This window comes from Garra rufa, chromosome 7, assembly GCF_049309525.1.
Source record: "Garra rufa chromosome 7, GarRuf1.0, whole genome shotgun sequence".
In the NCBI taxonomy this organism is placed as follows: Eukaryota; Metazoa; Chordata; class Actinopteri; order Cypriniformes; family Cyprinidae; genus Garra; species Garra rufa.
In genome coordinates, this window is record NC_133367.1 from 15,314,258 (window position 1) to 15,327,145 (window position 12,888).

Consider the following 12,888-nt stretch of genomic DNA (forward strand, 5'->3'; position numbering starts at 1 on the left):
AGCATCCCTATTGTAAATGCAATTGTCAAGCAGTTTTTGGTGCATTTTGGAAACTCTGAGCGGAAAAACGCCCAACGTCATTCGCGTTCTTTTCCATTGTTCAATCGAATGAATGGAGAGGCGGGTCTTCTGTTGTGATGGCGAAAGTTTACCGTTGCTTAAAAAGTCCGGAGACTGCAAGAAATGGAGGAGAAACCTTTGGTGTCTATCCTGGGTAACCAGGAGCTGTATTATTTAGGGTTTCTGCTAATATGACAGTTTACTTAACAGCAAAAAACTAAGATTTTAGAGCGTTCGCGCTATGATCCTTTGATTTGACTGACAGGACAGCTGTTTCGGTCGTTGCTTAGCAAAAAAGGCAGTGCTGTGCGCCTCGCGTTTTTAGAACTAAAAGACGCGTTCTGTGTGTTTATTTAAACCTAAATAAGTTCGTCTGTCAGTTGGCAGGCAGTTTTGGTCGCTTTATTAAAAGTTGTTGCTGTGTGCAGTGTGTAAAATAAAATAAAAACTGTTTTACCCTCCTGCTGACTATAGTGTCGTGCCCCTCCCAACCCATTCACACACACACATTAGGCCTAGATGATTCGACTATCGGTCGACTATAGAAAGATTCGAAAATTCTGATTCGACTATGAAAATTCATAGTCGGGGACAGCCCTAATATATATATATATATATTATATATATATATATATATATATATATATATATATATATATTAGTGGTGGGCCGTTATCAGCGTTAACGTGCTGCATTAACGTGAGACTCACGTTAAATATTAAATATTAAAACGACGATAAATATCGCCGTTAATCTATTCTCAAAGTTGGGTTGGAGCTGGGTCTGAACTACGTAAGCTATGATGACTTTCACCTTGATATTTAGCGCGGATGATGTATACCTAGTCGAATTGCACAGTAGGAGGCGAGAACGAGTCTTCCACCTGTGTGTATAACTACTGTGAAATTACCACATCAAACGAGACGTGCAATTTTGCAAACATGGATGCAGCTATGAAGACGCCGGGTTTGCTTCAGGGCAGGTGCGTTGCTAGACCCGCACGTGCCACAGTAAAATCTCAAGTTTGAGTTAAAATTTACTTTGATAATCCCGAAATAAAGACCCGCAGTTTAATCGAAAACTATGCACGCAGATATCCATGCCCGTGCGCGTCTGTGTATTTAACGGGAACGCGCACGTCGTGCAGCCTTTTGCGCTGAAGTACTTGGTTACACAAGTTTGTATAGTTAACTGTGTTGTAAATGCAATTGTCAAGCAGTTTTTGATGCATTTTGGAAACAGGAGATGAGCGCCTGATCTAATGCGCCACCTGGCTTGAGAAACCCGTTCTCAAAGACTTACTTTTAGTCATTATTTGGGTAGCACACACATTGCCTTCAGCAGAATTATAATTAGCCATTTTAATCTAGATTAAGATAGATTAATTTCAAAATTACAGTGAGATTAATCTAGATTAAAAAATAAATAAATAAATAATCTATGCCCACCACTAATATATATTCAGGTCCTTTTAAAAAAAATTTGCATATTGTGATAAAGTTCATTATTTTCTGTAATGTACTGATAAACATTAGACTTTCATATATTTTAGATTCATTACACACTAACTGAAGTAGTTCAAGCCTTTTACTGTTTTAATATTGATGATTTTGGCATACAGCTCATGAAAACCCCAAATTCCTATCGCAAAAAATTTGCATATTTCATCCGACCAATAAAAGAAAAGTGTTTTTAATACAAAAAAGTCATTCTTCAAATAATTATGTTTAGTTATGCACTCAATACTTGGTCGGGAATCCTTTTGCAGAAATGACTGCTTCAATGCGGCGTGGCATGGGGGCAATCAGCCTGTGGCACTGCTGAGGTGTTATGGAGGCCCAGGATGCTTCGATAGCGGCCTTAAGCTCATCCAGAGTGTTGGGTCTTGCATCTCTCAACTTTCTCTTCACAATATCCCACAGATTCTCTATGGGGTTCAGGTCAGGAGAGTTGGCAGGCCAATTGAGCACAGTAATACCATTGTCAGTAAACCATTTACCAGTGGTTTTAGCACTGTGAGCAGGTGCCAGGTCGTGCTGAAAAATGAAATCTTCATCTCCATAAAGCTTTTCAGCAGATGGAAGCATGAAGTGCTCCAAAATCTCCTGATAGCTAGCTGCATTGACCCTGCCCTTGATAAAACACAGTGGACCAACACCAGCAGCTGACATGGCACCCCAGACCATCACTGAATGTGGGTACTTGACACTGGACTTTAGGCATTTTGGCATTTCCCTCTCCCCATTCTTCCTCCAGACTCTGGCACCTTGATTTCCGATTGACATGCAAAATTTGCTTTCATCCGAAAAAAAATACTTTGGACCACTGAGCAACAGTCCAGTGCTGCTTCTCTGTAGCCCAGGTCAGGCGCTTCTGCCGCTTTTTCTGGTTCAAAAGTGGCTTGACCTGGCGCCTGTACACGGTGGCTCTGGATGTTTCTACTCCAGACTCAGTCCACTGCTTCCGCAGGTCCCCCAAGGTCTGGAATCGGTCCTTCTCCACAATCTTCCTCAGGGTCCGGTCACCTCTTCTCGTTGTGCAGCGTTTTCTGCCACACTTTTTCCTTCCCACAGACTTCCCACTGAGGTGCCTTGATACAGCACTCTGGGAACAGCCTATTCGTTCAGAAATTTCTTTCTGTGTCTTACCCTCTTGCTTGAGGGTGTCAATGATGGCCTTCTGGACAGCAGTCAAGTCGGCAGTCTCACCCATGATTGCGGTTTTGAATAATGAACCAGGCTGGGAGTTTTTAAAAGCCTCAGGAATCTTTTGCAGTTGTTTAGAGTTAATTAGTTGATTCAGATGATTAGATTCATGATATGCTAATTTTTTTAGATAGGAATTTTGGGTTTTCATGAGCTGTATGCCAAAATCATCTATATTAAAACAATAAAAGGCTTGAACTACTTCAGTTAGTGTGTAATGATGTGAACTTCCCTTTGTTTACAAAATCAAAAAGATATTTTTAAAAACAACAATGGAATAAAATGTAACAGTTATCAATATAATTTCAGAATTTGGGTACATTTTGTTTGTCTACCCCTACTTGTTTTTAGAAGCTTGAGAAGAAGATAACTGTATTTCTGAAGAATGAGCTGGAAAAGTTTAAGAAAATATTAAAAAAAGAGAACACACAATACTTTATTAAGGACTTTCTAGAGGACATGTGCAATATCAAAGAAGCAGCTCTTGATATTACACTCTACTTCCTGAGACAGATGAAGAAAGATGAAGTTGCAGATGCTCTAAAAGGTAAGGCACTAATGGAGGTCTGTCATACTTATAAAATGTATGAAATAAAAGTAAAATAAAATAATGCCGATCCTCTGTTTTTGTGTGCTAGATGAGCTGTTCTTCATTTATCAACAACAGCTAATATCCCACCTGAAGAAGAAGTATCAATCTGTATCAGAAGGAATTGCAAAGCATGGTGACTCCAAGCTTCTAGATAACATCTACACAGAACTCTATATCACTCAGGGTGGTAGTAAACAGGTCAATAATGAACATGAAGTAAGACAGATTGAGACTGTTTCCAGGTGTCATGAATCACAAGAGATACAGGTTAAATGCACACATTTGTTTGAAGCACCTGAACAAGACAAGCAGATCAGAACTGTTCTCACAAAAGGAGTTGCTGGCATCGGAAAATCAGTCTCTGTGCAAAAGTTTATTGTGGATTGGGCTGAAAGGTTAGAAAAAGGAATAAAAGAAAAAGACAAAGAAGAAAATCAGGATATTAGCTTCATATTTCCTCTTCCTTTCCGTGAGATGAACTTAATGGAGAAAAAAAATCAAAGTTTGATAGACATTATAAGTTGTTTTTTCCCTGAGATAAAAGGACTGAACCTTACAAGAAGAAATCAATTCAAAGTCCTATTCATTCTTGATGGATTAGACGAATGTCGACTTCCCATGAACTTTGAGGGTAATGAGACTGGATCACCACCAGACCAGCAGCTGCTAGTAAGATTCCCCCTGAATGTATCGACCGGGTGACAGAGGTCCGAGGATTCAATGATGCACAAAAGGAGGAGTACTTCAAAAAAAGATTCACAGATGAGAATCTGGCCAAAGTAATCACTGGTCATGTTAAACAATCAAAGAGTCTCTTTATCATGTGCCACATCCCAGTCTTCTGCTGGATTTCAGCCACTGTTCTTCAGAACATATTGGAGGAGAAAAAAATTTATAATCTGAAAAATAATCTGGCTGATGATACCTCCAAAACACTGCAGGAATCAAATACTGAAGACACTCCCAAGACTCTTACACAAATGTACACACACTTTCTCCGATTTCAGATCCTGCAGAGCAGTCGAAAGTATGATGGAGAATTCAGACCAAATGTTTCCTGGGATAAAGATGCCATTCTTTCACTGGGGAAACTGGCATTTCATCAGCTGGAAAGAAACAACCTTATCTTCTGTGATGGTGACTTGGAAGACTGTGGTATTGACGTCTATAAGGCATCAGTGTATTCAGGCATGTGTACCCAGATCTTTAAGGAGGAAAGAGGGGTCACTGTGGGTACCATGTACTGCTTTGTTCACTTGAGCATTCAAGAGTTTATTGCAGCCCTCTATGCACATCTGTTTTTAGATATCAACAAGAAAAATGCATTAGTTCAAGACTCTACAGAACAGGAAAACAAAAATGAAGCAATGATTGATTTGCTAAAGACTGCAGTGGACAAGGCACTGGAGAGTGAAAATGGACATCTGGACCTTTTCCTTCGCTTTCTTCTTGGTCTGTCACTCCAGTCCAACAGACTACTCCTACGAGGTCTGTTGACACAGCAAGACAGCAATGACCAGAGCAGAAAGGAAATAGTTCAGTACATCAAGCAGAAATTTGAAGCTAATCTGTCTCCAGAGAGATCCATCAACCTGTTCTACTGTCTGAATGAAATGAACGACCAAACTCTGGTAAAAGAGATTCAAACCCAACTTAGAGAAGGAAGTCTCTCATCTGGTGACCTTTCACCTGCCCAGTGGTCTGCTTTGGCCTTTGTGTTATTGACATCAGATGACGAGCTGGAAGAGTTTGAGCTTCAGAAATTCAAAAAATCGGACGAATGTTTCTTTAGACTATCAGAAGTAGTCAAAAACTCAAAAAGAGCTCTGTAAGTCTATTAAGGTGATTTATTAAATCAAAATTAAATGAAATGCATTTGTTTTTTTTAAACAATAATTTATCAAAAAGATAATTAATAATCTACCAGAAATAATTATATTAACAGGATTCATGTGGGTCCTTAAAATGTGTCCTGCATTAAATTCAATTAACTCTTAGAGTTTTTGTCTGGGCTGCCCCATAATTCCAAAAACTCCATGTTATTAAGTTTTGAAATTTATGCAACAGATTGGTCCATAGTTATTGCCATTCTAGTATGTTCTTCTCTTAATTTCTACTATAAAAGATATATACACTAACCCCCACATTTTCTAACCTAAAGACACTAATTAAGATACTTGCCTCTAACTAAAATCTTGGTTTAATTGAACTGACAAGCACAAACACACACTTTTATTAAAGGAATAAACCTTACATAAAAGGTTTTCTTATTTTGTATTCTGATTTTTTTTTTCTCCTTCAGACTAAATGATTGTAATTTAACAGACAAAAGTTGTTCAACTCTGGCTAAAGCTCTTGGATCAGATAACAGTATAAAAGAGCTGAACATGAACAATAATAATCTGCAGGATTCAGGAATGAAGAAGCTCTGCACTGGACTAAGGAATATAAAGTGCAAATTGGAGATAATGAAGTAAGTTGTGACACAACAGAAAAAAAATGTAGTTGGTTTTAGAAATTCTTTAAAAATGTGTGTATATATAATGTATTGCAATGCCATCAAACTATTCATTTTAATGACTTATGCTGCATTTTCCACTTTACTATATTATTTGTTTGGAAACATGGGCAATATGTTAAAATTACTATTCCTAACTAGCTATTTATACCCAGGCTTAGTCAATGTATGCTAACAGAGGAAAGCTGTTCAGCTCTTGCTACAGTTCTCAATTCAGACTCTAGCGGTCTGAAGGATCTTGACCTGAGCAAAAATAATCTGCAGGATTCAGGAGTAAAGCTGCTCTCCGATGGTCTGAAAGGGAACTCCAAACTGCAGAAACTCAAGTGAGTTGATGTCCAACATATTAATATCTCTGAACATATTAATGTCTCTTTTTCTTTGCTTCATATTTAGTCATCAGGTTTTGTTTGACTATTTTAAATCTATTTTTTAAATGCAAAAAAAAAAAAAAAAAAAAAATCCTTCATTGGGGAGTATTGTTCATGACATTTCTAAAATTGTTGATTAATCAGCTGAATGTTGCATTTTTATTCCTGTTCTAGACTTGCAAACTGCAGTATTACTGAAGAAGGTTATAAAGCTCTGGCTTCAGCTCTGAGTTTGAACCCTTCACACATGATAGAGCTGGATCTCACAGATAATGATCCTGGACAATCAGGAGTGAAGGAGCTCAATGATTTACTACAGTATCCAAACTGTCAACTAAAATTGACGTGAGACATAGTAAATAATGCAGAATAAATTATATGCAGGCAAATTATTTGTAGAAATACAGTATCTCACAAAAGTGAGTACACCCCTCACATTTCAACAGCCATTTTTATTATATCATTTCAAGGGACAATACTATATAAATGAAACTTAGATATATTTTAGAGAAGTCAATGTGCAGCTTGTATATCAGTATAGATTTACTGTCCTCTGAAAATAACTCAACATACATCCATTATTGTCAAAATAGTTGGCTACAAAAGTGAGTACACCCTAAGTGATAACAGCAGTATGCTGTTTAACCATGCAAAGCCACATGTTCTATTCCTCATGTTTATGTTTTGTCTGCTTGACAGGACCAGTTTTGTATCTTGTATTAGAGCAGTTAAAATATGGTGCTTTAAGTACAATTCTCTCATTCTGACCACTAAATATTCAACATGACACCTCATGGCAAAGAACTCTCTGGGTATTCAACAATGCATTCAAGCCAAGTTGCATTACAGTGGTCAGGGTCATACAGAGGTTTTCCAAGATGGGTTTCATTCGGAACAGGCCTTGCAAGGGTTAATCAATGAAGTTGACTACTAGTTCTGTGTGTCAGGTGCAGAACCTGGCTTCTAAAAACAGATGCATGAGAGCTGCCAGCATTGGTTTAAAGGTTGCAGAAGTAGAAGGTCAGCTTGTAAGTACTCAGACCATATGCCGCACACTGCATGTCGTGTCTTCTTCGTCCCAGAAGGAAGCCTCATCTGAAGCTGGCTCACAAGTTTGACAACCTGTCCAAGAGCATGAATTACTGGAACCATGTCTTGTTGTCTGATGAGACTAAGATAAACTTATCAAATGGTGTCCAGCATGTGTGGCTATGTCTTGGTGAGGAGTACCAAGAAAATTGTATCTTGCCTACAGTCAAGCATGGCGGTGGTAGCATTGTGGTCTGGGTGCTGCTGGAACTGGAGAGCTGCAGTTCATTGAGGGAAACATGGATTCCATTATGTACTGTACATTCTGAAGCAGAACATGATGTCTTCCCTCCAGAAACTAGGCTGACGGGACAGTACATCTATAATGGTTTACAAGCTGCACATTGGCTACTCTAAAATATATACAAGTTTAATTTCTATAGTATTGTCCCTTGAGAAGATATACTTAAATGGTTGCTGAAATGTGAGGGGTGTACTCACTTTTGTGAGATACTGTATAGTTTTCATTATACCAGATTTAGTTGAGAACTGAATTGAATCTTGGTTCATCTTCTCTTTTGCAGGTTTTTGGGTCCTGCTGCAGAAGAAGCCTGTCAGTATGTGACTGGAATTGTGGGTAAAAACCCATTACTCCTCAGAGAGCTGAATCTGAGTGGATGTGAACTAGGAGACACACGAGTGAATCAAATCGCTGCTCTACTGAAGGACAAACATTGTAAACTCAACAGACTGATGTGGGTATTTTACATGCTTTAATACTTATGTAAAACAAATGTAACTTTTGATATTATATATTCATTAGCTGGTTTCCGGACTATAATTGATCTTTTTAAAAAAGACCTAGAATTAAATCAAATAATTCTTCCTTTCTACGTTTTCTTTCTCTGCAGGTTAAATAATAACAATATTAGAGAAGAAGGTTGTGCTGCTCTGGCATCAGCTTTTTTTTCAAACCCCTCCAACCTGAAAGAATTGGAGCTGAGTGAAAATCAACTAGGAAACTCTGGAGTAACAAAAATCTCCACTCTGCTAGGAAGATCAAAATGTGTACTGCAGTTACTCAGGTTTGAATTTTGTTAATATAAACATGAATTAGTAAAAAGCCCAGATCTTGTCTGTAAATGGGGTCTGATATTGGCACTCTATATGACATACATGGGTAAATACGACTCCAGATGTGTATTGGAGAACCACTGTCAGTCAGTAGCTTCACTTATTTGTATATTAGTGAAAAAGACACTTGTATTAATTTCCTCTTATTGACAAAGCTTTTGTTGGAATGTTGGGAATTATATCCTAATGACATAATCCTCATACTAAAATATTTTTATTTAATAATTATTACAGTTTTAGAAACTGTTTCTCAAAAATTGTTTCCTTTTGTTTTCCTGTAGGCTTTCAGACTGCAGTATCACTGAAGAAGGTTATAAAGCTCTGGCTTCAGCTCTGAGATCTAACCCTTCACACCTGATAGAGCTGGATCTCACAGGAAATGATCCTGGACAATCAGGAGTGAAGGAGCTCAATGATTTACTACAGGATCCAAACTGCCAACTGAAGACACTGAGGTGAGATGTGATAAAATAACACAAAATAAACAAGCAACTTTTTATCATTTCTTATTTCATATATATTTCACTAATTCAAAATGATCCATTTCTCATGCTGTTGTTTATTTGAGAACTGAAAATTGCTTCCTGCTTCATCTTCTCTTCTGCAGGTTTTTGTGTCCTGATGCAGAAGAAGCCTGTCAGTATGTGAGTGGAATGGTGGGTGAAAACCTGTTACTCCTGAAAAAGCTGATTTTGAGTGAACATGAACTAGCAGACACTCAAGTGAATCAGATCGCTGCTCTACTGCAGGATAAGCACTGTAAACTCAACACACTGATGTGAGTATCTTACATTGTTTTATAATTCAGAAAATCTAAAAGTATTTAACAAAAAAAGGTTAATACATTTTTTAAATGCTAATCTATTTTTAAAGTTTAATGAACATCATTGCCGTCTTTAAAATATTTGAGGACCAAGTTCAGTTTAAATATTTAGATTTATTTTCTTGTCTTTTTTTTCTCTGCAGGTTGAATAATAACAATATTACAGCAAAAGGTTGTGCTGCTCTGACATCAGCATTTAATTTAAATCCTTCAAACCTGACAGAACTAGATCTGAGTGGAAATAAACTAGGCAATTTAGGAATTGAGAAGATTTTTCCTCTGCTGAAATACGCACATTGCAGATTAAAGGAGCTGAAGTGTGTAATTTAATTTATTGACTTTTCTGCATGTTTATATATATTGTATTAATGTTCATTTAACCCTTTCAGTGGTGAGTTTAAAATATTCTAGCGGACCGCCGAGAGCGAGTTTTTTTTAAGCGACCGTTATTTTCGAACGTTCGCCCTTATTGTTTCCATGGCGCAAACACAATAACACTGTATGACAGATAGATCGCTTTTATTTTGTTTTTCCTTTTTTATCCAGAATACTCACACACTTGCTTACCATGCCATGAACTATCTGATATTCCGATTCACAAATATGTGTGAATTAGTATGTTTCGTCATTTAAAACCCTATACAAATGATTTGGATCGTAATCTGTAATGTGAGATGGATGCCGCCATGTTTGTTCACGCTGCTGTTCAGAGAGTCCTGTCAGCTGTATTTACAGCACATACATTCATCTGTTTCTCCCGAAATACATGCAAGTAAGTGGTTGGTGAACTAGAAGAGGATTAGAGAGAAATTTTTAGTTACTTAGACTACGTGTATGTGATATGAATAAAACACATCTGCAAACTATATTTGAATAGATTGTTATTTGCTACTTCCATAGACCTATGTGTGTATTTTACAAACTCTTGTCTTGTTTTACTAGTACTTATGTGTATTTAAATGTCTGAAACCTAAAATAAGCGTTATGTGGTTAAAAACACTGCATAGTTGTAATTATATGACAAGTTCAGAGCTCGTCCATCTCTTGCTCAGCGCCAGCCAGCCGCCAAAGCGCAGTTTGAATTTGTCAGTTGCGTGACGTCACCGAACGTTCTAAATCCCATATGTGGGACCGTACCGCTCAAAGGGTTAATAAGCTTAACTAAAGGAAAAAAGACTAAAGAAAGACAGAAGTTTCAAATTTGCAGAGACTTATGTTGTCTAACATCTCTTTTGTGCATGAGTGGGGGGGGGGGAATAAATACATGAAGGTGAATAAATAATAATCGATTTTCATTTTTGGGTGAACTAGTAATTTAATAAGATTGGGTTATTAAGGTTATTTAATAAAGCAATGGTTAATGCCTAAATTGTATGCATGTCTATGGGTGATTTATGTCAATATTAAATAAAACCATTCTGTTTTATGTAAGGCTGTCAGTTCAACACAATAACTCAATTTATTAGTTATGAAAACTTTTAATGATTTTAACGCAGTTAACAGGTTGACCCCACCCACAGTTATGCCCTAAACTTCAAGAATTCTGTCTCATATTTATATCATATAATAAGCATTATCACACCAGCAGCAAAAGCAACAGGAGTGCTGAGTTTGTCCCGATCTATTACAAGTTTAAATGTGATTTATACAACAGTTCAGTAAATAAGAAATTTTCGTTTCGAAAAAGTTGTTTCAAAACATTCCTTTGTGAAACATAAAAGAAGGTATTTTGAAGACTGTTGGTAGCAAAGCTGTTTTGGTTACTTATTACTTTAATTTCATGAACAAAAATACTGAGATTCTTCTTAAACTATCTAATTCATGTTCCATTGTTTATGTTAGGCCATTATAACCTAAATGTTTGTGTAATTTATGTTGAATCATTTCTTTCTAAAGCTACAATTTTTGTAATCTCTACTTCACACTTTCTCATTTAACACACAATAGCTTTAAATAATCTTTTTGTGGGTATTTTCAGAGTCAAATTTATTTTGCAATTAATTAGACTGATTAATCGAAACATCATGAAATTAATTAGATGAAACATTTTAGGACTGGCAGTCCTAATTTTATGATTTATGTAACTATATTATTTATCATTTTAATGATGACTTTCAATAATATTTATAATACCATTACTAATATGATGTTTTTTTTTTAAAGACTTTCAGACTGCAATATCACTGAAGAAGGTTATAAAGCTCTGGCTTCAGCTCTGAGATCAAACCCTTCACACCTAATAAAGCTGGATCTCACAGGAAATGATCCTGGACAATCAGGAGTGGAGGAGCTCAATGATTTACTACAGGATCCAAACTGTCAACTGAAGACCATCAGGTGATTAAAACCTTCAAGTGCTTATTAGACCTTACATTAAATCAAAATAAACAACCATGTTACATAACATCAATAGTCAGTTAAAAAGCCATGTCTTGTTTTGAATTATTATTTAATTAACAAAATACCAATAATTTCATAAATCAGTTACTACACTTTTATGAAAATTAACTAGAAATACTAAAAGTGGAAATCCTTACTAAAATGTAATTTGCAGTGGTTAAAAAACTATATGACATAATCTTAGTCATTTGAATGTTTATTGCTTATTTTATTGGCACACTTGAAATGGTTAAGGAAATATAACATCTGTACAGTTTTCATCAACTGTACAGATGTTATATTTCCTTAAATGACTAAGATTATGTCATATAGTTTTTTAACCACTGCAAATCACATTTTAGTAAGGATTTCCACTTTTAGTATTTCTAGTTAATTTTCATTCTTACTAATTTCAGATTGTAATCAATCACTATTAAGAAAACATTACAAGCAGTAGTAAAATTCTAACATAATTATCTGATCTAAATAATAATAAAGATAATTTATATTTCCTGTAGGTTTTTGAAAAGTCTTGATGCACAGGATGCATGTGACCATCTCACAAAAGTTATGGGCAAAAGTCCGTTATTACTGAAAGAACTGGATCTGAGTGAAGTTAAATTAGGAGATCTGAATTGGGAGAAGCTCTCTGCTCTTTTAAAGGACTCTCATAGCAAACTAGAGAAAATACAGTGAGTGAACAATTTTACATATTAAAACTTGTTTTTTTTTTTTTCAGTCACACGCGCAAGCAGATATGAAGAGCTTTTGATCTGAATAATAAAGAATGCTGTTTTTGTTTGTTTGTTTTTTGTTTAGGCTAAATAACTGTGATCTCACAGAGAAAAGCTGTTCAGGTCTAGCTACTGTTCTGTCCTCCAAAACCATTCTGAAAGAGATGGACCTGAACAACAGCCGTCTGCTGGACTCAGGAGTTAAAAAGATCTGTGAGGGACTGAAGAATCCTTTGTGTGAACTGAAGATACTCAAGTGAGTACATTTTACCAACAGCTACACTCAATACCACAGGAATATTATATATTAATTCATGGGCGTCAGAAGCAAAATAAATGTGGGTGGGTCCTCCCCCAGAAAAAAATAAATACAGTAGTATATGCCATTTTCTGTAGTCTGGTGCCTTTTATTTAATGTGTTTTTACACAATGCAAATAGGCCATATTTACACATATTACAAAAGACGGCTAATGAACAACATTTTCAGTGGCGCAAGTGATAAAAACGAGTAACATATTTTCGAAATCGTCTCCCTTTTCACT

General features: G+C 36.3%; 1 protein-coding gene across 1 annotated transcript in view; it reads left to right on the forward strand.

Moving 5' to 3' along the window:
* Positions 1–12,888, forward strand: part of LOC141337967 (uncharacterized) — a 117,558-nt gene that overhangs the window by 5,889 nt on the left and 98,781 nt on the right. The window contains 12 exon segments of the mRNA XM_073843540.1: positions 3,117–3,312; positions 3,404–3,994; positions 3,997–5,185; positions 6,031–6,201; positions 6,421–6,591; positions 7,860–8,030; positions 8,187–8,360; positions 8,691–8,864; positions 9,017–9,187; positions 11,396–11,569; positions 12,130–12,303; positions 12,431–12,601. Of these exon segments, the coding sequence (XP_073699641.1) occupies positions 3,117–3,312; positions 3,404–3,994; positions 3,997–5,185; positions 6,031–6,201; positions 6,421–6,591; positions 7,860–8,030; positions 8,187–8,360; positions 8,691–8,864; positions 9,017–9,187; positions 11,396–11,569; positions 12,130–12,303; positions 12,431–12,601 (3,527 nt within the window).